We start from the raw sequence: 25,357 nt of genomic DNA, 5'->3' as shown, positions 1-25,357 counted from the left end.
GGGATCCCAGCATCCCTTGGGAGCACTGTATATAAGCAGAACACCCACGCGGTGCTGGCACTCTGGAGTCTTATTAAAGGAGCTAACGTCACAATTACTCATTGCTCACAGAACTCAGTTTCATCCTTTATTATGAGCGTATCACTTTTCCTTTTTGTGTACCTATAGAAACTCTTACTATCTGTTTTTATATTTCGTGCTAGTTGACTTTCATAATCTATCTTCCCCCTCTATTATTTTTTTAGTCGTTGTTTGCTGGCTCAGGGGAGATCAGCAGCAGCCAAGTTCATGGCACCATGGGTGGTTCTACTGCACAGGAGGGCAGGAAAAAGAGTGGGAGAGCTATAGTGGTAGGGGATTCAATTGTAAGGGGAATAGATAGGCGTTTCTGCGGCCGCAATTGAGACTCCAGGATGGTATGTTGCCTCCCTGGTGCAAGGGTCAAGGATGTCTCAGTGCAGCTGCAGGACATTTTGAAGGGGGAGGGTGAACAGCCAGTTGTTGTGGTGCATATAGGTACCAACAATATAGGTTAAAAAATGGGATGAGGTCCTACAAGACGAATTTAGGGAGCTAGGAGTTAAATTAAAAAGTAGGAGCTCAAAGGTAGTAATCTCAGGATTGCTATCAGTGCCACGTGCTAGTCAGAGTAGGAATAGCAGGATAGCTCAGATGAATACGTGGCTTGAGGAGTGGTGCAGAAGGGAGGGATTCAAATTCATGGGATATTGGAACCGGTTCTGGGGGAGGTGGGACCAGTACAAACCGGACGGTCTGCACCTGGGCAGGACCGTAACCAATGTCTGCTAGTGCTGTTGGGGAGGGGTTAAACTAATATGGCAGGGGGATGGGAACTTATGCAGGGAAACAGAGGGAAGTAGAGTGGGTGCAGAAGCAAAAGATAGAAAGAAGGAAAGTAAAAGTGGAGGGCAGAGAAACCCAAGGCAAAATGAAAAAGGGCCACAGTACAGCAAAATTCTAAAGGGGTAAAGTGTGTTAAAAAGACAAGCCTGAAGGCTCTGTGCCTCAATGCGAGGAGTATTCGTAATAAGGTGGATGAATTAACTGCACAGGCAGCAAGTAACGAATATGATATAATTGGCATCATGGAGACATGGCTCCAGGGTGACCAAGGCTGAGAACGCAATATCCAGGGGTATTCAACATTCAGGAAGATAGACAGAAAGGAAAAGGAGGTGGGGTGGTGTTGCTGGTTAAAGAGGAAATTAACGCAATAGTAAGGAAGGACATTAGCTTCGATGATGTGGAATCGGTATGGCTGGAGCTGCGGAATACCAAAGGGCAGAAAACATTAGTGGGAGTTGTGTACAGACCACCAGACAGTAGTAGTGAGGTTGGGGACAGCATCAAACAAGAAATTAGGAATGCGTGCAATAAAAGTACAGCAGTTATCATGGGAACTTTAATCTACATATTGATTGGGTTAACCAAACTGATAGCAATGCGGTGGAGGAGGGTTTCCTGGAGCATATTAGGGATGGCTTTCTAGACCAATATGTCGTGGAATCAACTAGAGGGCTGGCCATCCTAGACTGGGTGATGTGTAATGAAAAAGGACTCATTAGCAATCTTGTTGTGCGAGGCCCCTTGGGGAAGAGTGACCATAATATGGTAGAATTCTTTATTAAGAGGGAGAGTGACACAGTTAATTCAGAGACGAGGGTCCTGAACGTAAGGAAAGGTAAATTTGATGGTATGAGACGTGAATTGGCTAGAATAGACTGGCGAATGATAGTTAGAGGATTGACAGTGGATAGGCAATGGCAAACATTTAAAGATCACATGGATGAACTTTAACAATTGTACATCCCTGCCTGGAGTACAAATAAAACGGGGAAGGTGGCTCAACTGTGGCTGACAAGGGAAATTAAGGATAGTGTTAATTCCAAGGAAGAGGCATATACATTGGCCAGAAAAAACAGCAAACCTGAGGACTGGGAGAATTTTATAATTCAGCAGAGGAGGACAAAGGGTTTAATTAGGAGGGGGAAATAGAGTATGAGAGGAAGCTTGCTGGGAACACAAAAACTGACTGCAAAAGCTTCTATAGATATGTGAAGAGAAAAAGATTAGTGAAGACAAACATAGGTCCCTTGCAGTCAGATTCAGGTGAATTTATAATGAGGAACAAAGAAATGGCAGACCAGTTGAACAAATACTTTGGTTCTGTCTTCACGAAGGAAGACACATATAACCTTCCGGAAATACGAGAAGACCGACGGTCGAGTGAGAAGAAGGAACTGAGGGAAATCCTTATTAGGCGGGAAATTGTGTTAGGGAAATTGATGGGATTGAAGGCCGATAAGTCCCCGGGGCCTGATAGTCTGCATCCCAGAGTACTTAAGGAAGTGGCCCTAGAAATAGTGGATGCATTGGTGATCATTTTCCAACAGACTATCGACTCTGGATCAGTTCCTATGGACTGGAGGGTAGCTAATGTAACCCCACTTTTTAAGAAAGGAGAGACAGACTATTATCTGAATGGTGACAGAGTAGGAAAAGGGGAGGTACAACGAGACCTGGGTGTCATGGTACATCAGTCATTGAAGGTTGGCATGCAGGTACAGCAGGCGGTTAAGAAAGCAAATGGCATGTTGGCCTTCATAGCTCGGGGATTTGAGTACAGGGGCAGGGAGGTGTTACGACAGTTGTACAGGGCTTTGGTGAGGCCACACCTGGAGTATTGTGTACAGTTTTGGTCTCCTAACTTGAGGAAGGACATTCTTGCTATTGAGGGAGTGTAGCGAAGGTTCACCAGACTGATTCCCGGGATGGCGGGACTGACATATCAAGAAAGACTGGATTAACTGGGCTTATATTCACTGGAGTTCAGAAGAATGAGAGGGGATCTCATAGAAATGTTTAAAATTCTGACGGGTTTAGACAGGTTAGATGCAGGAAGAATGTTCCCAATGTTGGGGAAGTCCAGAACCAGGGGTCACAGTCTAAGGATAAGGGGTAAGCCATTTCGGATCGAGATGAGGAGAAACTTCTTCACCCAGAGAGTGGTGAACCCGTGGAATTCTCTACCACAGAAAGTTGTTGAGGCTAATTCACTAAATATATTCAAAAAGGAGTTCGATGTAGTCCTTACTACTAGGGGGATCAAGGGGTATGACGAGAAAACAGGAATGGGGTACTGAAGTTGCATGTTCAGCCATGAACTCATTGAATGGCGGTGCAGGCTCGAAGGGCCGAAAGGCCTACTCCTGCACCTATTTTCTATGTTTCTATGAGAGAGAAAACGGGTAATTATAGACCGGTTTGCCTGACATAAGTAGTGGGGAAAATGTTGGAATCAATTATTAAAGATGAAATAGCAGCACATTTGGAAAGCAGTGACAGGATCGGTCCAAGTCAGCATGGATTTATGAAAGGGAAATCATGTTTGTCAAATCTTTTGGAATTTTTTGAGGATGTAACTGGTAGAGTGGACAAGGGAGAACCAGTGGATGTGGTGTATTTGGACTTTCAAAAGGCTTTTGACAAGGTCCCACACAAGAGATTGGTGTGAAAAATTAAAGCACATGGTATTGGGGGTAATGTACTGACGTGGATAGAGAACTGGTTGGCAGACAGGAAGCAGAGTCAGGATAAACGGGTCCTTTTACAGAATGGCAGGCAGTGACCAGTGGGGTGCCACAGGGCTCAGTCCTGGGACCCCAGCTATTTACAATATACATTAATGATTTCGATGAAGGAATTGAGTGTAATATCTCCAAGTTTGCAGATGACTCTAAGCTGGGTGGCGGTGTGAGCAGTGAGGAAGACGCTAAGAGGCTGCAGGGTGACTTGGACAGGTTAGGTGAGTGGGCAAGTGCATGGCATATGCAGTATGATGTGGATAAATGTGAGGTTATCCACTTTGGGGGCAAAAACACGAAGGCAGAATATTATCTGAATGGCGGCAGATTAGGAAAAGGGGAGGTGCATCGAGACCTGGGTGTCATGGTACATCAGTCATTGAAAGTTGGCACGCAGGTACAGCAGGCGGTGAGGAAGGCAAATGGTATGTTGGCCTTCATAGCTGGGGGATTTGAGTATAGGAGCAGGGAGGTCTTACTTCTGTTGTACATGGCCTTGGTGAGGCCTCACCTGGAATATTGTGTTCAGTTTTGGTCTCCTAATCTGAGGAAGGACGTTCTTGCTATTGAGGGAGTGCAATGAAGGTTCATCAGACTGATTCCCGGGATGGCAGGACTGACATATGAGGAGAGACTAGATCGACTGGGCCTGTATTCACTGGAGTTTAGAAGGATGAGAGGGGATCTCATAGAAACATATAAAATTCTGACGGGACTGGACAGGTTAGATGCAGGAAGAATGTTCCCGATGTTGCACTGCAGCCCAGCGAGGGCCCAACAAGTGATACAACAACATCAGTTTTCACACCGAGACAATCAAGTAGGACAAGAAAGGCCCCAGATCGACTCACATTGTAAATAGTTACAATATTGACTTTGGGGGTGGGGGCGGGGGGTGTGTTGTTATATATGTATACTTGTATTTACTCTATACAGCCACCATAGGGCTCATCCCCTGGAGTCCCAAGGGATCCCATAATCCCTTGGGAGCACAGGTATTTAAGGAGGCGTCACAGGTTGGAGAGGCACTCTGGAGACCTGCAATAAGAGGTCACACTTTACTTTGAGCTCAGAGTGTTCAGCCTGACTCTTTCTCCATACACAACATTAATAACTTCTCAAAATGTACCACAGAACTAGTGATTCCCATTCTCTTTTTAAATTAATATCTTGCCTTTCGTGACAAAAGGTCACGGGGCAGCAGAATGTGGGAGAGATGGTACGTTATAGCTAAACTTGATCCTGTCCTCACTGTGAGAAGCCAAGGTTCATTATGTAGGACATCATCTTCTCATGGAAACTTGCTCCTACCACAAACAGTAATGAAAATTCACAAACGCAGTCATAAGAACATAAGAACATAATATATAGGAGCAGGAGTAGACCACCTGGCCCCTTGAGCCTGCTCTGCCATTTAATAAGATAATGGGTGATCTGATCATCCCCTTCCCTACCCGCTCCCCATAACCCTTTATTCCCTTATCGCTCAAAAATCTGTCTATCTCCGCCTCAAATATATTCAATGACCCAGCCTCCACAGCTCTCTGGGGCATAGATTTACAACCTTCTGAGAGAAGAAATTCCTCCTCATCTCAGTTTTAAATGGGCAGCCCCTTATTCTGAGTCTATGTCCCCTAGTTTCAGTTCCCCTATGAGTGGAAATATCCTCTCTGCATCCACCTTGTCGAGACCGCTCATTATCTTATATTTTTTTCGATAACATCACCTCTCATTCTTCTGAATTCCAATGTGTATAGGTCCAACCTACTCAACCTGTCTTCATAAATCAAACCCCTCATCTCAGGAATCAACCTAGTGAACCTTCTCTGAACATCCTCCAATGCAAATATATCCTTCCTTAAATACGGAGACAAAAGCTGTACGCAGTACTCTAGATGTGGCCTCACCAATACCCTGTAAAGTTGTAGCGGGACTTCTCTGCTTTTATACTTTATCCCCCTTGCAATAAAGGCCAACATTCCATTTGCCTTCCTGATTACTTGCTGTACCTGCTTACTAACTTTTTGTGTTTCATGCACCAATCGTGGAGCAGTGGAGGCATGGCCTAATCAGTAGGAGCTGAGCTGCAGTGAGAGAAGGAACTACCAACTTTTGCTCCTGTCTAGGAAGGCCTTGAGAGCCCTGAGACTAGCCCAGGAAGAGGAGGAAAGGGCTAGATTGCTACCCATTCAACATCCGGAGGGAGAGGAGGAGCGCAGAAACAATGAACAGTTATTTACAACTACAGAGAGTTGGAGAGAGGGGGAAAAAACAACAACCTGTGTGGAAGGAGGGAGAGTCATTTCCACAACATTCTACAGGTGGGTGTGTTTTGGTGCATTCCCCAATAGACTTTGTTGTATCGGTGGGGGGAGGAAAGAAGACCACTGAAGGCCGGAACATCGCGGGGGGTGTGTGTGTGTGGAAGTGTGTGTGGGGGCCTTGCTTACAACTAGGCCCCACACACAATTGAACCCCCCCCCATTGCCTAGCCTGGGATAGCTGGAGCTACCAGGCTGAAGATTGTTTAATCACACCTTTGAACATCGTTAGGAGTGTGTGCCTGGTGGCTCTAGCTGCCCCAGGTGAAGACATCTTCTCCCCCCACCTGAAGACCAACCGAAAGACTGTGTTTTGTTTTTTTTTGCCATCTGGGGAGTGCACCCCAAGAAAAACACCCACCCATCGCTGTGAGGGGAGACCTGCCCTCGCAGCCTCCCTCTTTCCCGCACCCCCCTTACTCTATCTCTCTCTGTCTCTGTCTCTCCCCTCTCTCTCTGAGAGCCCTTTCCTCCAAATTTTAACAAAAAAACCAAAAAATAAAACAACTGAGCAGAGGGAGCAAGGCCCCTCCCCAATTGCCAACTAGGGGAGAGGTGTGCCTCGTTAAGAGCTCCTCTGCTCAGTCTTATTATACGAGGCCAATTAAGACCATTAAGGCCTGTGACTTTGGGGTGGGTGTAGCCCTTAAAGGGACCCCGTGATGGCGACCCCATCCACGACGGTGGCAGGGCCAGCTAGGACTTATGTGCAGGCGGCATCCACATCCACGGTGCCTCCTGCGCCACCTGCTGCCCTGCCACCGTTCAGACTTATCACAAAAAAACACGGGGTCAAGAGCTACACTCACCCCACAATGAGCATTGAGGAGTGCGTGCGGGCGATGGCTGGGGTAGTCGGCCCCTCGGCCATTGTCGCAGCCTCCAAGATGTCTGGGAAGGCCGTGTTCTTCCTGGGGTCGGAGCGGGCGGTGTGTCCCTGGCCCTCGAAAAGGGGCTCACGGTGGGCGGGACGTTCCTGCCGGTGGATCCTCTCGAGGCCACCGCGCAGAGGGTCATCATATCGAACGTCCCGCCCTTTGTTCCCGCTGAGCTCCTCCTCCCTCACCTACACCAACTGGGGGAGGTAAGGTCGGGGATTAACCCCATACCGCTCGGCCTCAGGGAGAGCAGCCTGCGCCATGTGTTCTCCTTCCGCCGCCAGCTCTTTGTCCGGCTGGCGCGGGAGGAGACGACGGAGGGGAACTTTAATGTGGTGCACGAGGGGACTGCCTACCGCGTCTTTTGGACGTCGGACGGCGTGCGGTGCCATGCCTGCAGGGAGGTGGGGCACGTTCGCAAAAACTGCCCCGCCTCCAAGGCCGCCAAACCACCGAGGGCGGCCAAGGCTGGCGCCGCCGCCACCCCTCCCCCTAGTTGCGTCCGCGTGCCGGGAGCCGTAGGTGCGCGGGCATCGTCGGAGGCCTTTGTTTTCATGGCCTCCGGCGGGGGGGAGGGAGAGCGTCCGACCGGAAAGAAGGCGCGGAACAAGGCGAAACATCCAGAGGCGGGTCCCCTCTGTGCGCCAGAAAATTTGACCACCGCGCTCAGCCCAACCACGTCACCGGTGAGCGCGGGGTGCCCTGAGCCCGTGCCCGAGCCCTTGACCAATACCGCAGAGGGGCTCGGGCGCGGGCAAGAAAAGAAAAAGGGGGGGGTGGAGCGGGAGGCCTCGGCAGACATGGAGGTCTCCCTGCCTCCGCGCACCCCCAGCAACAAAAGGAGGCGCCGCTCCGTTGAGGCGGAGGGGGAACAACATCCCTCCGCGGAGGAGTCGGTGCCCGCCGCCTGTCCCGCGTCCCCCACCAGCGCCCCCTAGCTGCGCTGTAGGCGAGAGGAGTCTGTCCCCGGGGAGGGTGAGATAGTCGAGGCTGCCCAGCCTCTGCCTCCCGGGGATGGCGTGGAAGATCTGCCTGTCGTGGGGGGCGTGGGGATCGCCGAGGAATGCATTGCCGCCGGGCCGGGCGTCCCGGGGACTGAGGCGGGCAGGGCCGCAAAGGCCGTACCTGAGCCCGCCCAGCCAATACCCAACTTCCCCCGGGATTTGCTCAGCCCGGAAGAAACCAAAATTAATGATTTTAATGACACTGTAAATGCTGGGCTGGGGGGTGGCAGCGGGGAGGGGGAGGAACACTCACCCTCGCCCCCTGCTTTGGAGCTGGAGCACTTGGAGGGCCTGGGGATTACCTATGGCCGGGTCTCTCCTTGTTCCCCGGTTCCGGGGGCGGAGGGGGAGCCCCTTCCGCTGTCGTTTCCCGACCCAGCACCATTTTTAAAAGAGCCCAGTGGGGACTCCTCTGCCGACGATCCTGGGGGTGGGATCGGGGCAGAACCAGGGCCAGTTGGAGCGGCCGGGTCATTTGCCGTACCTTGTGCGGTCGATGGGCCGGCTGCTGGCGGCCACCTCCCGGAGGAGGACGGGGACTCGGTGGGGGACGCGGGAGAAAATCTAGAGACCACCGCCAGCGAGGCGGTGGATCTGCTCGCGGCCGCCGCTGAGACCATCCTCATTCCTGCAAAGGAACTCCGGGACTTTTTGGCCCAGAGCCGGGGTCGCTGCAACCAAGCCCGACTGGCCCTGGAAAAATGGTCCGAGCCAGAGCTGATCAAGGGGTCCGTCCGCGCCGCCGCTAAAACCTTGGCCGCGGGCGGGCCCTTGACAAAGGCGCAACACCTTGAGCAGCGCGAGCTCGAGGGACTCCTCGCTGGGCTGCGGAGGGAGCGGAGTTCAACAAAAGACTCCGCTCACTCCCCCACAATAGGTTAAGGTAGAGGTTGCACTATGCTTTTGCTATGAAGATAACCATAACCAGCCTCAACATCAACGGCGGCAGAGGGGCACGCTGTAGATTTGACAATTTTTCGCTCCTGCGGGAGGGGAAATATGCGGTGTGCTTCCTGCAAGAAACCCACACCGTTCCGGGAGACGAAGCCACGTGGCTCCTGGAATGGCAAGGAGAGGTCCGCATGAGCCACCTCACTGCCATTTCTAGTGGGGTGGCCATCTTGCTGGGCCCACATTTTCAGCCGGAGATCTTGGGGGTCGAGGAGCCCGTGCCAGGCCGCTTGCTGCACGTAACAGTTCGCCTGGGGGACGTGCCGCTCCATCTCGTGAACGCGTACGCCCCTCAGCCCGGCCCGCAGCAAACGCGCTTCTTTGAAGAGGTGTCCGCTCTTCTTGGCTCCGTCGACGTCGGCGACTGTATTGTCCTCGGGGGGGATTTTAACTGCACCCTCGAGGCGAGGGACCGCTCCGGTGCCCCGCAGTGCATGAGAAGTTGAGGGACCTGGTCGGGTCCTTCGACTTGGTGGACGTCTGGCGAAATCTCCACCCCGACTCCAGCGCCTTTACTTGGGTGAGGCCTGGAGTAGGATGGTCCAGAGTCGACCGCCTTTACGTGTCTCGGGCGTACGTTTCCTGCGTCCCGGCGGCCTCCATGCGACCGGTGCCGTGTTCGGACCACCACCTGGTGTGGGCGGAGCTCGCTTCGCTCCGCGCGAGGACGGGGTCCGCGTACTGGCACTTTAACAACCGGCTGCTGCAGGACGTGCGGTTCCAGGACTCGTTCCGTCGATTCTGGTCCGACTGGAGAAGGAAGCAGGGGGGCTTCCCCTCCTTGAGGCTATGGTGGGACGTGGGCAAGGCTCACGTCCGCGTCTTCTGTCAAGAGTATGCGAGGGGGTCGACCAAGAGGCGGGCGGCCAGGGTCGGGCGCCTAGAAAAAGAGGTGCTCGACCTGGAATCCCGTCTCGGTCAAGTCGTCCAGGACCCGGCCCTGCGGACGGTGTACGAAGCGAAGAAGGCCGCGCTGAAGGACCTGCAGCTCGTCGGGTCCCAAGGCGCGTTCGTGAGGTCGCGGATCCGGTTCCTGCGGGATCTGGACCGCGGCTCCCCCTTCTTCTACTCGCTGGAAAAAAGGCAGAGTGTCCGTAAGCAGCTCTTGACGCTGCTGGCCGACGACGGCTCTCTCGTCTCGGATCCGGAGGGCGTCAACAACAGGGCCCGTGAATATTACGGGGCTCTGTTCTCTCCGGATCCGTCCAGCGAGGAAGCGCGTAGAGTTTTGTGGGAGGACCTGCCGAAGGTCAGCCTGGAGGGCGCCGAAAATTTGGAAGCTCCGCTAAGCCTGGCGGAGCTGACCGGTGCCCTCGCCCGGCTCTCGAGGGGAAAATCCCCGGGGCTGGACGGGCTGACCGTGGAGTTCCACAGGGCGTTCTGGGACGTCCTGGGGGGCGACTACGCGCGGGTCCTGGGGGAAAGTCTGGCGACCGGGGAGATGCCCCTCTCTTGGCGCAGGGCAGTCATCGTCCTGCTGCCTAAGAAGGGCAATCTCCGCCTCCTTAAGAACTGGCGCCCGGTCTCCCTCCTCAGCACGGACTACAAAATTTTTGCCAGGGCGATGTCTGCTCGCCTTGGTGTCGTGCTGGACCACATGATCCACCCCGACCAGTCCCACACGGTCCCGGGCCGGACAATCCACGACAACATCCATCTGGTCCGGGACCTCATCCATCGTTCCCAGGAGGCTGGTCTGTCAGTCGCCTTCTTATCTCTCGACCAAGAGAAGGCGTTCGACAGGGTGGATCACGACTATCTGCTCGGAACTCTGCGCGCTTTCGGGTTCGGGACGCATTTCGTCGCCCGGATCCGACTTTTGTACGCCGCCGCGGAGTGTCTGATTAAGGTTAACGGGTCCTTGACGGCGCCCCTTCGCTTTAGGAGAGGGGTGCGCCAGGGATGCCCCATGTCCGGCCAGTTATATGCCATCTGCGTGGAGCCTTTCCTGCGCCTCTTGCGGACGAGGTTGACGGGACTGGCTCTGCAAGGGCCGGGCGTGGAGGTCGTCCTCTCGGCTTACGCCGATGACGTGCTCCTCGCGGTAGAGGATCCCGCTGACCTGCGGAGGATGCGTGAGTGCCAAGAGATTTACTCGGCCGCATCCTCCGCCAGAATCAACTGGGAGAAATGTTCCGGACTCCTGGTGGGTCAGTGGCGGGTGGACTCCCTGCCGGAGGAGCTCAGGCCTTTTGCCTGGAGCACGACCCATCTCCTCTATCTGGGAGTCTACCTTAGCCCCGACGAGGGAGCCTGGCCGGCGAACTGGCAGGAGCTGGAGGCCAAGGTCACCGCTCGCCTAGGGCGCTGGACAGGACTGCTCCGAGTGCTGTCCTACAGGGGTCGAGCACTAGTCATAAACCAGCTGGTGGCCGCAATGTTGTGGTACCGGCTGGTCACTTTGACCCCTCCCCCTGCGTTTGTCGCCAAGATACAGAAGAAGCTGGTGGACTTCTTCTGGAACAACAGGAAGCACTGGGTCTCTGCCGCGGTCTTGAGTCTCCCGCTTGAGGAGGGCGGTCAGTTGTTGGTGTGCGTCAGCGCCCAGCTCGCGACTTTCCGTCTTCAGACCCTGCAGAGATACCTTTACGTCGAGCCCCCTCCTAGGTGGTGTGCCCTGGCGACATATTTCTTCCGCCAGCAGCGCGACCTCAATTACGACACGCAGCTCCTGTTTGTGAACTTGGGGGGTGTCAGGACCGCCCTCCGGGAGCTGCCTGTCTTTTACAAGGAACTCATCAGGGTCTGGAACAAAGTCTCCACCAAGCGCAGCTCTCTGCCGGCTGGAGTGGCGGCCGTCCTGCAGGAGCCGCTGCTCGGGAATCCGTAGCTCCACGACCGAGGTTTTATGTGGCGGTCGGAAGAGAGGGCTGTGGCTGGTGAGGTGACCAGAGTCAGGGACCTGCTCGATGGCGGAGGAGCGGGCTGGATGGCGCCAGGCACGCTGGAGCGGCGCCTAAATTCAGCCGACGTCCGCCGCGCGGCCGAAGCCATCGAGTCGCTAAAAACAGCTTTGGGCCCTGACTCCGTTAGGTGCATCGAGGAGGCTCAAGCACGTGGGGAGATCCCGTCCGAACTGACCCCCTTCCGGACGGAATTCCTCATCGGCGCCAAACCCCGGAACCTCCCTCGGGGGCCGGCGCCTCACAACTTGAGCCGCCTCGAGGAAATCCCCTCCGTGCCTTTCAGTTCCGCGCGGAGGGGTTTCCTGTACGGGCTGCTCCTGCACACTCTCAACTTTGCCATCCTCGCCTGCCGTCCGGACACGCCATGGCGTACCATCCTGCCGTCCGGAGGAGGCAGGGGTCCCCGATGGAGGGCACTCTATGCGGGAGTCCTCCCACTATTCATCGGGGACTTGGCCTGGAGGGTGGTGCACGGAGCAGTGCCGTGCAACAAATTTTTAAGCTGGTTCACGGACTCCCAGGCCGCCTGCAATTTCTGCGGTCTGGAAGAGTCCGTGTTCCATGTTTTTATGGAATGCACGAGGTTGCAGCCCCTGTTTTATTATTTGAAGGGGCTGCTCCTGAAATTCTGGCTGCACTTCAGCCCCACTCTCCTGATCTTTGGGCACCCTGTGCGGAGGGGAGCGGGTAGGTCCGAAGGCCTCCTCGTAGGACTGCTCCTGGGCACGGCCAAGGGTGCCATCAGCCGGTCCAGGCAGCGGGCGGTCGAGGGGGTCGTTCAACCTGACTGCCTGCCTCTCTTCCGCTCTTACATCCGGTCCAGGGTGTCCTTGGAGATGGAGCACGCAGTGTCCACCGGTACGCTCGCGGCCTTCTGCGAGAGGTGGGCACCGGAGGGACTGGAGTGCATCATCACGCCCGGCAACCAAATTTTAATTTGATTTTACGTTTTAAAGTTTAATTTGTTTTAATTGCCGGTGCTTTTAGTGTCCCCCTCCCCTTTTATAGGGGGCACTGGAAAAATGTGATTTTAGCGCCCAAAAAAAAACAAAAAAAAGAAAAACACAAAAAAAAACCACAAAAAAAAAAGTAAAAAAGGGCCTTGTAAATGTCTGCTGTGTCATCCAGGGTGGGTGGCACGGTTTAATGTTTATGTTTTTTTTCAGGTAAACTCAAAAAGAGTTTCATGCACCAGGACCCCCAGGTCCCTCTGTACTGCACAATTTTTCCCCATTTAAATTATAATTTGCTGTGCTATTTTTTCTGCCAAAGTGAATATCCCCACATTTTCCCACATTATACTCCATCTGCCAAATTTTTGCCCACTCACTTAGCCTGTCTATACCCCTTTGCAGATTTTTTGTGTCCTCCTCACAATTTGCTTTCCCACCCATCTTTGTATCATCAGCAAACTTGGCTACATTACACTCGGTCCCTTCATCCAAGTCATTAATATAGATTGTAAATAGTTGAAGACCCAGCACTGATCCCTGTGGCACCCCACTAATTAATGTTTGCCAACCGGAAAATGACCCATTTATCCCGACTCTCTGTTTTCTATTAGATAGCCAGTCCTCTATCCATGCTATATATTACCCCCAACCCCGTGAACTTTTATCTTGTGCAGTATCCTTTTATATGGCACCTTATCGAATGCCTTCTGGAAATCCAAATACATCACATCCACTAGTTCCACCTTATCCACCCTGCTCGTTACAACTTGAAAGAACTCCAGCAAATTTGTCAAACATGATTTCCCTTTCATAAAACCATGCTGACTCTGCTTGATTGAATTATGCTTTTCCAAATGTCCCACTACTGCTTCCTTAATAATGGACTCCAGCATTTTCCCTAACTGGTCTATAATTTCCTGCTTTTTGTCTGCCTCCTTTATTCACATCATCTGATGTTTACACTTGAATTACACGTGACATACACAACTCCATGTACTGGAGAGCATACTCATTTTGATACATTGTTTGGATTTCTTTTCTCTCAAATTCAAACAACTAGATATGATTCAGCTGACTGGCTTTCAGATTAATAGTAACCAAATGGCCATTGAACTGTTATTAATGATGGAACATGTGGAGAGATCTAAAACATATTTAAAAAAATAAACTCTGTTATACAGAATAAAATATAAAATAAAGTCTGAACTCTCTGACATAGACCATGAATAAATATGAATAGTTTATGTTTCTTCACTATGTCCGTACTTACAGTGATATTTCCCAGCTGCAAATCTGGGGTTTCATCGTTGATTGGGTTGATGATGACATAAAACGGCACTGCCATGGATTGATGTACAGCGTCACTAACAGATACCATAAAGTGGTCAGCTGTGGGCTCCATCTGGTTATGTCTGCACTGGACGTAGTTGATGTAGCCTGCCCTGAGGTGCTGCAGACTGAAGGAAGCTATTAAAGGAACAGATTGGATCAAACATCTATGTTTTAAATTGCTCACAAAATAAAAATCTTTCAAAGTAATTCATATTCATGCCGCATTTCTCTAGTTGGGGGCCTGGGATATAGTCCATAAATCTATATTGCTTCTCAGCTCTACAGGATAATACATTTAGCCTAACAGGAGTCACGCAGCAAAAATAAATTGGATCAGCCAATAGGTGGTGACTTACAACAACTGTGACAATCCATTCATTTGTATCAGTAAGGAGAGTGGAGTGCCAGGATTTAACATGCTAATAGAGGTATTAGGGGCTGGATTTTCAGCTCTGCTCATTTTGGGGCGGTAAAGTTTGCGCCCAGGAACAGTTTGCGCCTCAGTCTGCAAAATTCATCAGTTGGGCCCCAAGTGTGGGGCGCAGTGCTAAGGGAGGCATTACACACCTCTCTTAGGCTGCTAGACCAGCTGGGCAAGTGAAAATCCCGAGCTAAACAGGCAGTCTCAGAGCGCTGTAAGATAGGCCTGGGGGTGTGTGGGGGTGTGTGGGGAGGTGCGGGGGGGGGGGGGGGGGAAGCCTGAAAAAACCCCACAAAGCATTCCCCCAAAATAACATGCCACCACAACATTAATCGCAAAAATACCCAATCATGCTTACTTGAGGTCAACATTACTTACCTCAAAGCAGCCGCTGCAGCTTGGACCGCCAGCTTTCACAGGCGGTCCCAGCAGGGCGCTCTATGGAGCACTATGGATTGGGCGGCAGCCAAAATTCGAGCCGGTGTCGCAACCAGGGACGTTGCACACCGGCTCGCCTCTTCTGGGCGGTAATGCTTCGTGCCCCATCGAAACCGGCACCGAAAGTCCCGGTGGGGTGCTGCAAGCTGGCCGCCGGCCTGAAAGTGCTTAATGCCGCCATTGCCGCCCCTCTGGGGTGCTAACAGGGGCCGAAAATCCAGTGCAAAGATCTTGAACCTCATTGCTGCCTTATCAGACACAAGATTACAAACAATTAATTTGAGATCTTGTGCTAGAATCTACAGTTCTTAGGCATACAGAACCCACTCCCCTAATATAGCTTTTAAAAGTACCACATATTTTACCACTTCTCAAGATTATTTGGTATTTTAGGGTAACTTAATTTAAATGCACCCCATTCGCACAATACACACTGATCACTAGTTTACACAGTACAAGGACATTGATTGCTTGTTGGAATAACTGAGATAATTTTACCAGATATATAATGCTAAAATGGTGGTGCAACAATGTCATTGTGTCATCATTCACCAACTTACATTTGTATTGCATCTTTACGATAATTAAAGATTCCAAAGCACATCACAATCGGAGATCCTTCATGATTGTATTTCAACTCAAACTAAATGTTTTTAAACTGTTGAATATTTCCCATGAACACTGTACTATAATAAATTATATTGCATCAGACTTTGCATCTGTTGTAGCATGAACCTTTCCAGTACCTAATTTGACGATTGTGATAATGGCAGCTTAAGATCAGGTTATTGGTTGTCCCAGGACTGTAGCATGACTGAAAATTCCCTGAAGGCATAACAATAACAGCTTAAGAAAGCAAAATCTGGGTTTGGATGATATTCTCTCAGCAGTTTTCTGAGCAACTCTATTATTCTAAATATACAACAGCAATTTTCTCAAACCTTTCAAATTCACCATCATTACCCTGGATCTTTGAAATAATCACTGAAATCAAATTGGTTTAATTGGACAAATGTGGCCTGTTCATTTTTTTTGAACTTAACTAATTTATATCAGTTTGGATTTCAAGCTCCATCAGCAATACGTTTTGTGACAGATTACAGCACAAAGTGCACATCAAGGTCATTACAACCTATAGAAATCCATAACTGAGCTTTGAATTTAGAAATGTAAACAAGACATATCTGCAATTCAAACTTCTGATTTCATTTCCCAGACATGCTTTAGGTGTATTGCAGTGCTTGTAAACCTTCAGTACTGACCCATAACATCCAAGAAAAGCAGTTTGACATTTATGAAGAATACTGAGTGACTGTTTTGATTATTGTTAAATTTACTCTAACAAATCCCTGGTCTCAAAATGTATATTATCAGATGGGGAATCTGTCACAAAGGGGTGGTCTATTCATAATGCAATGTGAGCTATAATTTCTTTTATTGAAAAATGAGGTTAAATACTTTTATTTCATAGATTTTTTTATGTTCCACAAACAAAATATCAGGTGGACACAATTGTTCAATGGACATGGGAGGATGTTTCCTTGGCTGGAGAGTATAGAACTAGGGGTCACAGTGTCAGAATAAGGGATTGGCATTTTAGGACTGAGATGAGGAAAAATGTCTTCATTCAAATGGTTATGAATCTTTGGAATTCTCTACCCCAGAGAGCTGTGGATGCTCAGACATTGAGTATATTCAAGATAGAGATTGATAGATTTTTGGATACTAAGGGATCGTGCGGGAAGGTGAACTTCAGGTAGAAGATCAACCATGATCTTATTGAATGGTGGAGCAGGCTCGAATGGCCGAATGGTCTACTCCTGCTCCTATTTCTTATGTTATTATATTTGAGCAATAGCATTTTGTTAGCAGAGATGATAAAAAGCCTATTGTGACACTGCTGTAATAACGATCCTTTAATGCATCACAAGCAGCTAACAAGCCACTTTAATCAACATACATTACAAAATGTTTCTTATTCAACTGTCGAGTGTGAATATCTCTATGTGGCCCCAGCAGCAAATTCAGGAATCCTGCTTCACTTCCCGGTCCTGCAGTTTCTTATTAACTAATTATAGGGAAACACGACGACTTTTTTTCATCTCGGAGGTTGGCCAACAAGCTCCAGAGGTAATAAGCATGCTGATATATCAGAGAGCATGCAACCTCAGTGTTGACTACAGTGAGGACCTAGAGGGGGGCTCAGAAGAAGTTCAAAGACGTAAAAAAGATCACAAAGATAGATAAGAATATTTCTGCAAATTGGCAGCATAGTACAGATATTAATCATAATTTTCACAGATCTTGAGCTTGCAGTGTAAAGTACACATTACTGGACGGGTCAGTTGCTTTCCTGTATAATCATGGCATGTAGAATGCAATGTAATAAGTCCACATTTTAAATATATAGTCAATACATTGTTAGTTGTGGGTTCTGATTATAATATTTGCAATCTCTTAAACGATCAGATTGAAAAATGTGATACAATCCATAGATAAAGCTGCAGTATTTCTAGTTCCATGTCTGCATTATTTTGATGGCTCCTCAATTCTTGGTACAGTACTTCTTTCTCACATCCTTTTGTGCCTGTTGAGTTCTAAACCAATATTGATATGCTCAATAATACATCTTGGACCTCAGTGTAGTTACTGGCTTGCCCACTGGTCTCAAAAAGGTAATTCTATTACTCATGCATGACTTCAAGAAGGATCTGTGATATTTGAATATTGAGATCAGCCACAGCTTGTGTATTGATGTCCTCACTGCTATTGCAAAGCTGGAATTATGCCCTGTTTGGAATTCCTGGTTATTGAACAGCTTCTTAACTGAAAAATGTGAAAGTGAACGTTAATGCAGGTACATGCTGATTAGTCAGTTTCTACTGGGCAAGGTGATCAAATTAGCCCAGGGGAAACCAAGGTGCACAGACTTGTGTGATGGGCCAATGCTACTCGCAAACAGAAATAGATGAGCTTTAATAATTGCATGTAAAAGAAGAAAATATAACTTTTTGGTTAGTTTTGACATCTTCCTGTACTTCTCACAAAGTTCTTCCCCTTTTCTTTCTTGTTTTGTGCTCCTCAAGTTGAGGAACTTTAAAGCCAAGAATAGATACTTTGGGAACTCCAGAATAAAGGTTCAGGATGGGAAGAGAAACCATTGCTGGAGATGCTCTGGCTACGATTTGATAAGTAAAAATGAAACCCAGTCCCACTGAGCTAGATAACGGAGGAGAGGCATTCGAGGAGTATGGTGTGGTCAACTGTGCCACGGGGAAAGGCTACATGAAAAGGGCGGGAGACTAGCTGAAATGCTCTTACAGAGAGCCGGCACAGGATCGACAGGCCAAATGGCCTCCTTCTGTCCTGTAACCATTCTATGATTCAATGAAAAACTGCAAATGGATCAAGGAGGTTAAGGAGGCAACATTCACTAGGATCACAGATGGCAGACACCCAAGTGAGGCCTGTATCTGAATGGTAATCAATGTCAGAGCGATTTACTACTATTAGGAAAATAGCAACTAAACTAAAGATAAAGTCAGCAAAAAAAGAAAATTGTTAGTTGGCCAGTTTTGTTACTCCAGACCACTACCTCTGATGGATATGGCCCTGAAATTCCAGAATCCCCCACACTTAGGACAGACATCCAGAGAGTGCCACAAATTGTGTGTCTGCCCAATTATGCTAATAACCCTGCCCCTAAAATTTAGTATAGGGTTAGTACTAGGGCATATTGCCTGGCAGAAGTCTTGCCCTGCCATATTTCTGGCAGGGCAATGGAATTTCCAGGCTCTTAACATTATTGCCAGGTTTTGATATCAATCTAAAAGTAACAGCCCCATGTATAATTGGAGTTAACTATCTGATACATTGGGCTGGAAATCCCAGCCTCCCCGGACCCGAAAAAGCATCGTAGAAGCTGGTTTTCAGGGCAGAATGCACATGCGCTGAAAACCAGCTTTTCTGATCTGTCAAACATAGCGGGTGCAAGGACATTTGCAAGGGCAAGATTGCGGTACTTACCCATATTTTGCCCAGCAAATGTCCTCAAAATTCTTGCGCCTGATAAAAGCAGGCGTATAGCCTACTGTTACAGGCATGAGAGTTTAAAAACATACAAAAATATAATTAAATTAAATTAAAAAAACACATTATTTTTAACCATAATTAAAAAAACTTTTTAAAAACTCGGAAAACATTTTTTTCTCTAAGATATTTATTAACTTTAATTTTAATTATGTGAGGTGTGTTTTTTATTTTTTATTACATGTGTTTAGTGTGTTTGTTTTTTTCTCATTAATAGCAATGAGAACTTGGAGGTAAAGGGGTCCAGTTTCGGACCGCGCCTAGAACGGTGCAGCCCTGACCTGGACGCCCGTTTTTCGTGCCTAAAGGTGCGACAGAAAAATACCTCTGAATTCTCCGGCTCCTTGCTGGTCCGAGAGCTCAGCGCGACGCACACACAGCAGCGGGGGGCGGAGCCACAGAGGCGCGCCGATTCTGCAAGTGGAGGGGGGCGGGGCTAAGTTAAATGAGGCAACGTCGTTCCGGCAGCCCTGCGCGTGCTCGTTGAAGCGCGCGTGCATGCGCAGTAGCCCAGAAACATTGGCACTCGCCCATTTTTTAAAGGAACTTAAAGAAAAGTGCTGATTTGTCTCGTGGATCTCTGGAAAAGCTTGGGATTGAATTTTGGTGATTTTTTGGTGGCTGAAGGAGTGCTTTTAGCAGCACTATTGAATAAATCACCTGCTGAAATCAGTGAGTGCTGCTTTTCACTGCTAAACTTCCAGAACAGGTGCTGCATAGGTGCATGCAAATTAAGGACTGTGTGTTTTGAAAAATAAGAATGTCAATTCAATGCAGCAATGGAACAACGTCCACCAAGAACAAAGAATTTCTTGCATGAGGAAGTGGAGATATTAGTCAACGTCATTGAGCAGAGATGGCAGGAACTAGATACCAGCAATAGAGGTCGCATAAAAGTGCCACCTAAAGAAATGAAGAAACGCTGGAACCAAGTCGCAGAAGATTACTGCGCAGTGGTGCATACCATGAGATCTGGAAGCCAGTGTAAAAAGAAATGGCACGACCTTGGTCAAGTAGTTAGTGTAAGTAATATTTTCAATTTTTAATGTAATCATAATTGTAATGTGACTATCTGTATGTCCCACCCTGCAGAAAGACGCACTCTGTGAAAAGTTGTATTTTACACTTTGCAGAAGAAATTGGCCCACAACAAAAGGGAAGCAACTCGAACAGGAGGAGGCACGCCCAATCTGCATCCACTGACACCCTTGGAACAGAGGGTAGCAGCTATGATGAGTCGTACATGGAGAAAATCAATCAGTATAGCCAAGGCTGGGCCCACACGTGAGGAAGAGGCTAAATCCTGAAAATGCATCGTGGCCTTTTAAATGAACCTGCTACCTGGCCTGCTATGTGTGAGAGTACTCATGTCACCCATCCTGCCCCCTCCCTTGCTGCTAAACATTTGACTGTTCTGATGTATTTTGCAGAACATGATGATGATGATGATGATGATGATGATGCTGCTGCCAACCCTGAGGATCCTGAAAATACAGAACCAGTACAACCAGATGCAGACGATCCAGACTGGATGATGGCGGCGATGACTGAAATGTCTACAGGGGAGAGCTTCCAAATTAATGTTTATGAGTCCCCATTAAGGGGCATCAGAGTTTCAACCCCTTGCATAGGTTCTGGTTCCACCTTCCATGGTTTTGATTCCGACGTTGCGGGTCCCAGTGCTGCTGGTGATATAATGGAGCAGTTTACACCCATTCACCCACCATCCCAGCCCATAGCTCGCACTCGAGTGCTGTCGTCTGGAACACTGAGCGCCCCACCGTCCCAGCCCGCTCCTCTCTCTAGTACTGCCGTCTGGAACACAGAGCATCCCACCATCCCAACCAGTGCCTCCCTCTCTAGTACTGCCGTCTGGAACACAGAGCGTCCCACCATCCCAGCCTATGCCTCACTGTGTGGTGGTGCCATTTGAAACACCGAGCATCCCACCGTCCGTGCCCGTGCCTCCCAGTGTAGTGGTGCCACGAGGCAGACCCAGGCAGAGGAGGAGGAGATTGGAGACACGCTCTCCTGAGATGCAGCGTGCAACAGATGCGGCTCAGGTTGTGGCATTGGATATGGAGACCAATGAGCTTACCCGATCACTCATCAGTAGCATCAGTGCAGTGGGTGAAGAGGTGACAGTCCTGACGGAAGAAATAGCAGCAATGACACGGGAACTTAGAGAGGGAATGTCCGAGGGAGTGCAATCGACGGCACAGGCCATCAGGGAGGGCATGCAAGTGTCAGCACAGGCCATCATGGAGGTAGCTGCTGCAATAAGGGCACACAGCCCCGCCAATCAAATGACACCCCCATGAAGAAGTGAACATTCACTGAGATGTGGATAAGAACATAAGAACATAAGAATTCGGAACAGGAGTAGGCCATCTAGCCCCTCAAGCCTGCTCCGCCATTCAAAAAGATCATGGCTGATCTGGCCGTGGACTCAGCTCCACTTACCTGCCCGCTCCCCGTAATCCTTAATTCCCTTATTGGTTAAAAATCTATCTATCTGTGATTTGAATACATTCAATGAGCTAGCCTCAACTGCTTCCTTGGGCAGAGAATTCCACAATCCTCACCTGCTTCACACAGGTAGGAATATTCAATATTTTGTCTTTGCTTTGTTTATAATTTTTTAGTCAGGATGGCTCTTTATTTGTATAAGTAAGACTGTTGAATGCTTGTAGAATTTAATGACTTCCCTTCCCACCCCCTCCCCCACCCCCACGTTCCCTACGCCTGATTTGTAACCTACGCCTGATTTGTAAAGTGTAGGCAAGGTTTTTCTGAGCGTACAAAAATCTAGACTTACTCCATTCTAAGTTCGTTTGGAGTAAGTTTTCTCTGCCTAAACTTTCAAAACAGGCGTAAGTGGCCGGACACACCCGCTTTTGAAAAAAAAAATCTGTTCCAAAATGAAATTGTTCTAACTGACTAGAACTGGAGCAAACTAAATGCCGAGAATTGCAATTTCTAAGATGCTCCATTCTAAACCAGTTGCTCCAAAAAAATAGGAGCAGCTCAGGCCGAAACTTGACCCCAATGAGTTCTCATTGCTATCAATGAGAAAGCTGTGGAATACTGTACCTGATTGGCTGAGCAGTCACATGTGACTGCACCTTCTCTGTGGAACCAGGAGGACGGGAGCGTGCTTCGCAGCGCGGGAAGAGAAGACCTCCCCAGCGGAATCGCAAGCTCCTCCCGGACCACCAAGTACATTGTTAGAAATGTTTCAGGTTGGGGGCATCCGCCCGCGGGAAGCCTCCAACCGCAATTTCAACATTGCCTCTCGGTTACACATTATTCATTATTTCAACTACTTATGTCTGTCGATGAATGATATATAAAAAAATAAAATTTACATCCTGAAGTTGCAGTCATGCAGAAAACATAAACATCTTGTAAAATCGGGGGTCATGAGAATTATGTAACTGAGTTGGGTCACCTTTAAGGAAGAGAAGGACATTTTTCTTCAAAGAATAGACCACAGGAGTTTTATTTAACTATATAATTACAGGAAATTAGTATTTAATGTGATAACTAATCATCAAGCCATGCATTGTTTATGCTTCAGGTTGTGAAAAGAAAAGAAAATAATATCAATATTAATTTTAAATAATTCATTTTGACAATTTATGTAAGTTTTCAAAAGTTCATTGCATTTTTGCAATTACAGTGGTTATTAGGCACAAATTATTCAAAGTCTGTTCTTTGTATGTGTTCAGCAAGTGTAAAAGTTTAAGTCGTGTAGAAATGGAGATTAAACTGACTTTTTTACCTATGTTTATTCCAGCATTACTCTTCTCATATCCTGGTGATGGGAGTGTGTTCTCCAGATATCCATACTGGGGTAAACTCTCCAGCACAAAGATTAGTTCCTCTGAGATGGTGTCTTCATCTGTGGCAGACAGAAAGTCCAATACTAAACTGGCTTGCGATGCCTCATCCACGGTGAACATATCTCCTACAAATGAAGAGGTTATGCTCTGTTATACAACTAAAGTAGCTTTACTGTGCCAGTATAATAGTAAGTCTCACAAAGGCTGCAAGGAATATTATGGGCTGTTTATACAGTGCAGTTTGCATTAGAGCAAAGTGTTTTCGACTTTGCATCAATGAAACTGTTTTGAAGAGTCAGATTCAATTCTGGTTTGTGGTGTGAAACTATCTTGAGGAGATAATCTTGCATTATTTCAATATGACCGCAGTATAAAAACAATTGATGCAAGGCAAACTTAAAAGTTTCCAGAAGGTCATTTGGAAAGCCTAGAAACGTTTTAAACTCAATTTTTTAATTCTTTAATGTTCGCAAAAAGTCAAATGTCCTGTTGGCTCTCAGATCTGGACCTCAGTTAGTGGAGCACTGCACATCTATGCAAGCACACATGCATGCAGTGGCTTGATTGTACTGGCAAAATGTAACAGATGGCATAACACTATTAAGCTAGCTCTGCATTGCTTGAAGCATGTCTCAAAGCAGTACCTTTGTTATAACAGTGTCATTAGAAATGAGCCATGGGAACAGGGGTCATCAGAATGCAATGTTGAACTGTTCTGGTTCCCACTCCATCTCCACAGGTTGTACAACAATCAATATATGTACAAAAGCAGCATCTTTTATAGAATGAGGTAGCAGATATTTCTCAACATTTCATTGAATAAATAATTTACTCCATAAACTCAGCTGTGCCTATGTAGCCAGTTGCTTGAGCCTTATGTAATTGGTTTATCTTATTGTGTAAATATCCTAGCACACCAGTAGCCTTGACAAATCTGGTACATTGCTCATTCAGTGTAGACCATCAGAACAAGTACTCTCACATTCTTTTGCTCAGTGCCCTTGGACAATGATGGGAAGAAATTAGCCATGTTTCAGCTCCTGATAGTAATACAGTGATTCCTGTTGGAAAGTTCATATATTTGGACTGCAGCTAAAGGCAGGATTGTCTGTTATGTCTATAATGATCAAATGGCCTGCAAACACTGATGACAGGGATTCCCTTGGGCATTCTCCTAAACTGTCACTGTAACTTTGGCAGATCAGCAGAAATACTGTTGATGCCTCTATCCAGGGTTTCCGTTGATCATCTGCAGAAGTTATGGCTCCTGATCAGAAGAATCTCCAAGGAAATTCCCAATATCACTATCTAAAATTACGCATGAAGAATGACCACTTACAATAAATTGCTTTTACATAGTGCCTTTACTGTAATAAAACAAACCAAGGTGCTTCACAGGGGCGTATCACACAAAATTTAACATCGAGCCACATAAGGAAATATTCGGACAAGTAACCAAAAGCTTGGTCAAAGAGGTAGGTTTTAAGGAGCAGCTTAAAGGAGGAAGGAAAGATAGAGAGGCAAATAAATTTAGGGAGGGAATTCCAGAGTTTAGGGCATAGGCAGCTGAAGGCACAGCCACCAATACATAGGTCAAGTATGGATTGCTGCTGGCATTCATGAGGCTATATCTTAGCATTTTCAGGACAGAAGGGGGGGAAAAAGAAGTTTTAAACTCTATAGCGTGGGAAATATAAGTAATTCGGTTTCAAATTTATTTTTTCATTATGTATATTTAACAATGACATTTTGAGATATAATAATATTTAGTTGATATTCCTGACTCTGCCTAAGTTTCATTAAATCCACACAACACTGTAGTCTTGTAAACACTTAGAAAACACAAATTCTATAACTTTACATTCATATCTATCTATCTAAATCAAAAACTGCATGTGAGCGATTGCCCACAGCTTCCATATGGGGTCTAGCATCTGTGTTTGGTGGATACAATATTTGCAGAATCTTAACTTTGAATGCAGAGGACTTGCAAACTACCCGTGTATATTAATATTTCCTGTGACTGCACAGTCTAGCAGATGGATTGTACTGTCACCAGTGACCTTGAGCAGTTTTCTGCATGAGTGCAGTTTCAAAGTCCCTTGTTCATACTAGGCCTTACATCCTCTCTGATGATGTGACCATCATCAAATGTAAATTTCAAAAGTGATACCAATTTTTCTATGGTCACTTACCTGATATGGACAGTAACACAATTTCCTATTAATGTTAAACCCACATCTTTATAATAATTTTCTGATTCAGACCATTACTTTGCAGTTATCTAAGATGATACATTCTAGGGATTAGCAGAAAGACAGTCTGCTTATGGGCATATTTTCTTGGAGTGAGGTAAACGTTTGCATTGACCAAGGTCAGTGCTGAGGAATGAACCATTTACCAACTATTTAGACCTAGCATGAGCATTAAGCACTCGCTTGTCATCTATAGAATTATAGTAAAACTCCTATCTTGCCCCAACAGTGCAAATTAATCCCAAGCATCAAATAGTACCTCTTACAATGAACACACCATCCAACCTTGTGGGCTGCCTGAACGAGATAGTCATTGCACTGGACTCCATTTGCAGTGAATGTAGTTCATTTGAAGAATG

General features: G+C 47.7%; 1 protein-coding gene across 5 annotated transcripts in view; it reads right to left on the bottom strand.

Annotated features, from left to right (window-relative positions):
• frem1b (Fras1 related extracellular matrix 1b) overlaps positions 1-25,357 on the bottom strand; it is a 304,502-nt gene that overhangs the window by 132,768 nt on the left and 146,377 nt on the right. For all 5 annotated transcript variants that reach the window (XM_070886932.1, XM_070886934.1, XM_070886935.1 and 2 more), the window contains exons 18-19: positions 22,683-22,868; positions 13,889-14,085 (exon numbers count right to left, since the gene is read on the bottom strand). In XM_070886932.1, the coding sequence (XP_070743033.1) occupies positions 13,889-14,085; positions 22,683-22,868 (383 nt within the window). The remainder of the gene's footprint in view (positions 1-13,888; positions 14,086-22,682; positions 22,869-25,357) is intronic.

Source organism: Pristiophorus japonicus, chromosome 8 (genome assembly GCF_044704955.1).
Source record: "Pristiophorus japonicus isolate sPriJap1 chromosome 8, sPriJap1.hap1, whole genome shotgun sequence".
In the NCBI taxonomy this organism is placed as follows: domain Eukaryota; kingdom Metazoa; phylum Chordata; class Chondrichthyes; family Pristiophoridae; genus Pristiophorus; species Pristiophorus japonicus.
This window is presented reverse-complemented; position numbering and strand designations above follow the sequence as displayed.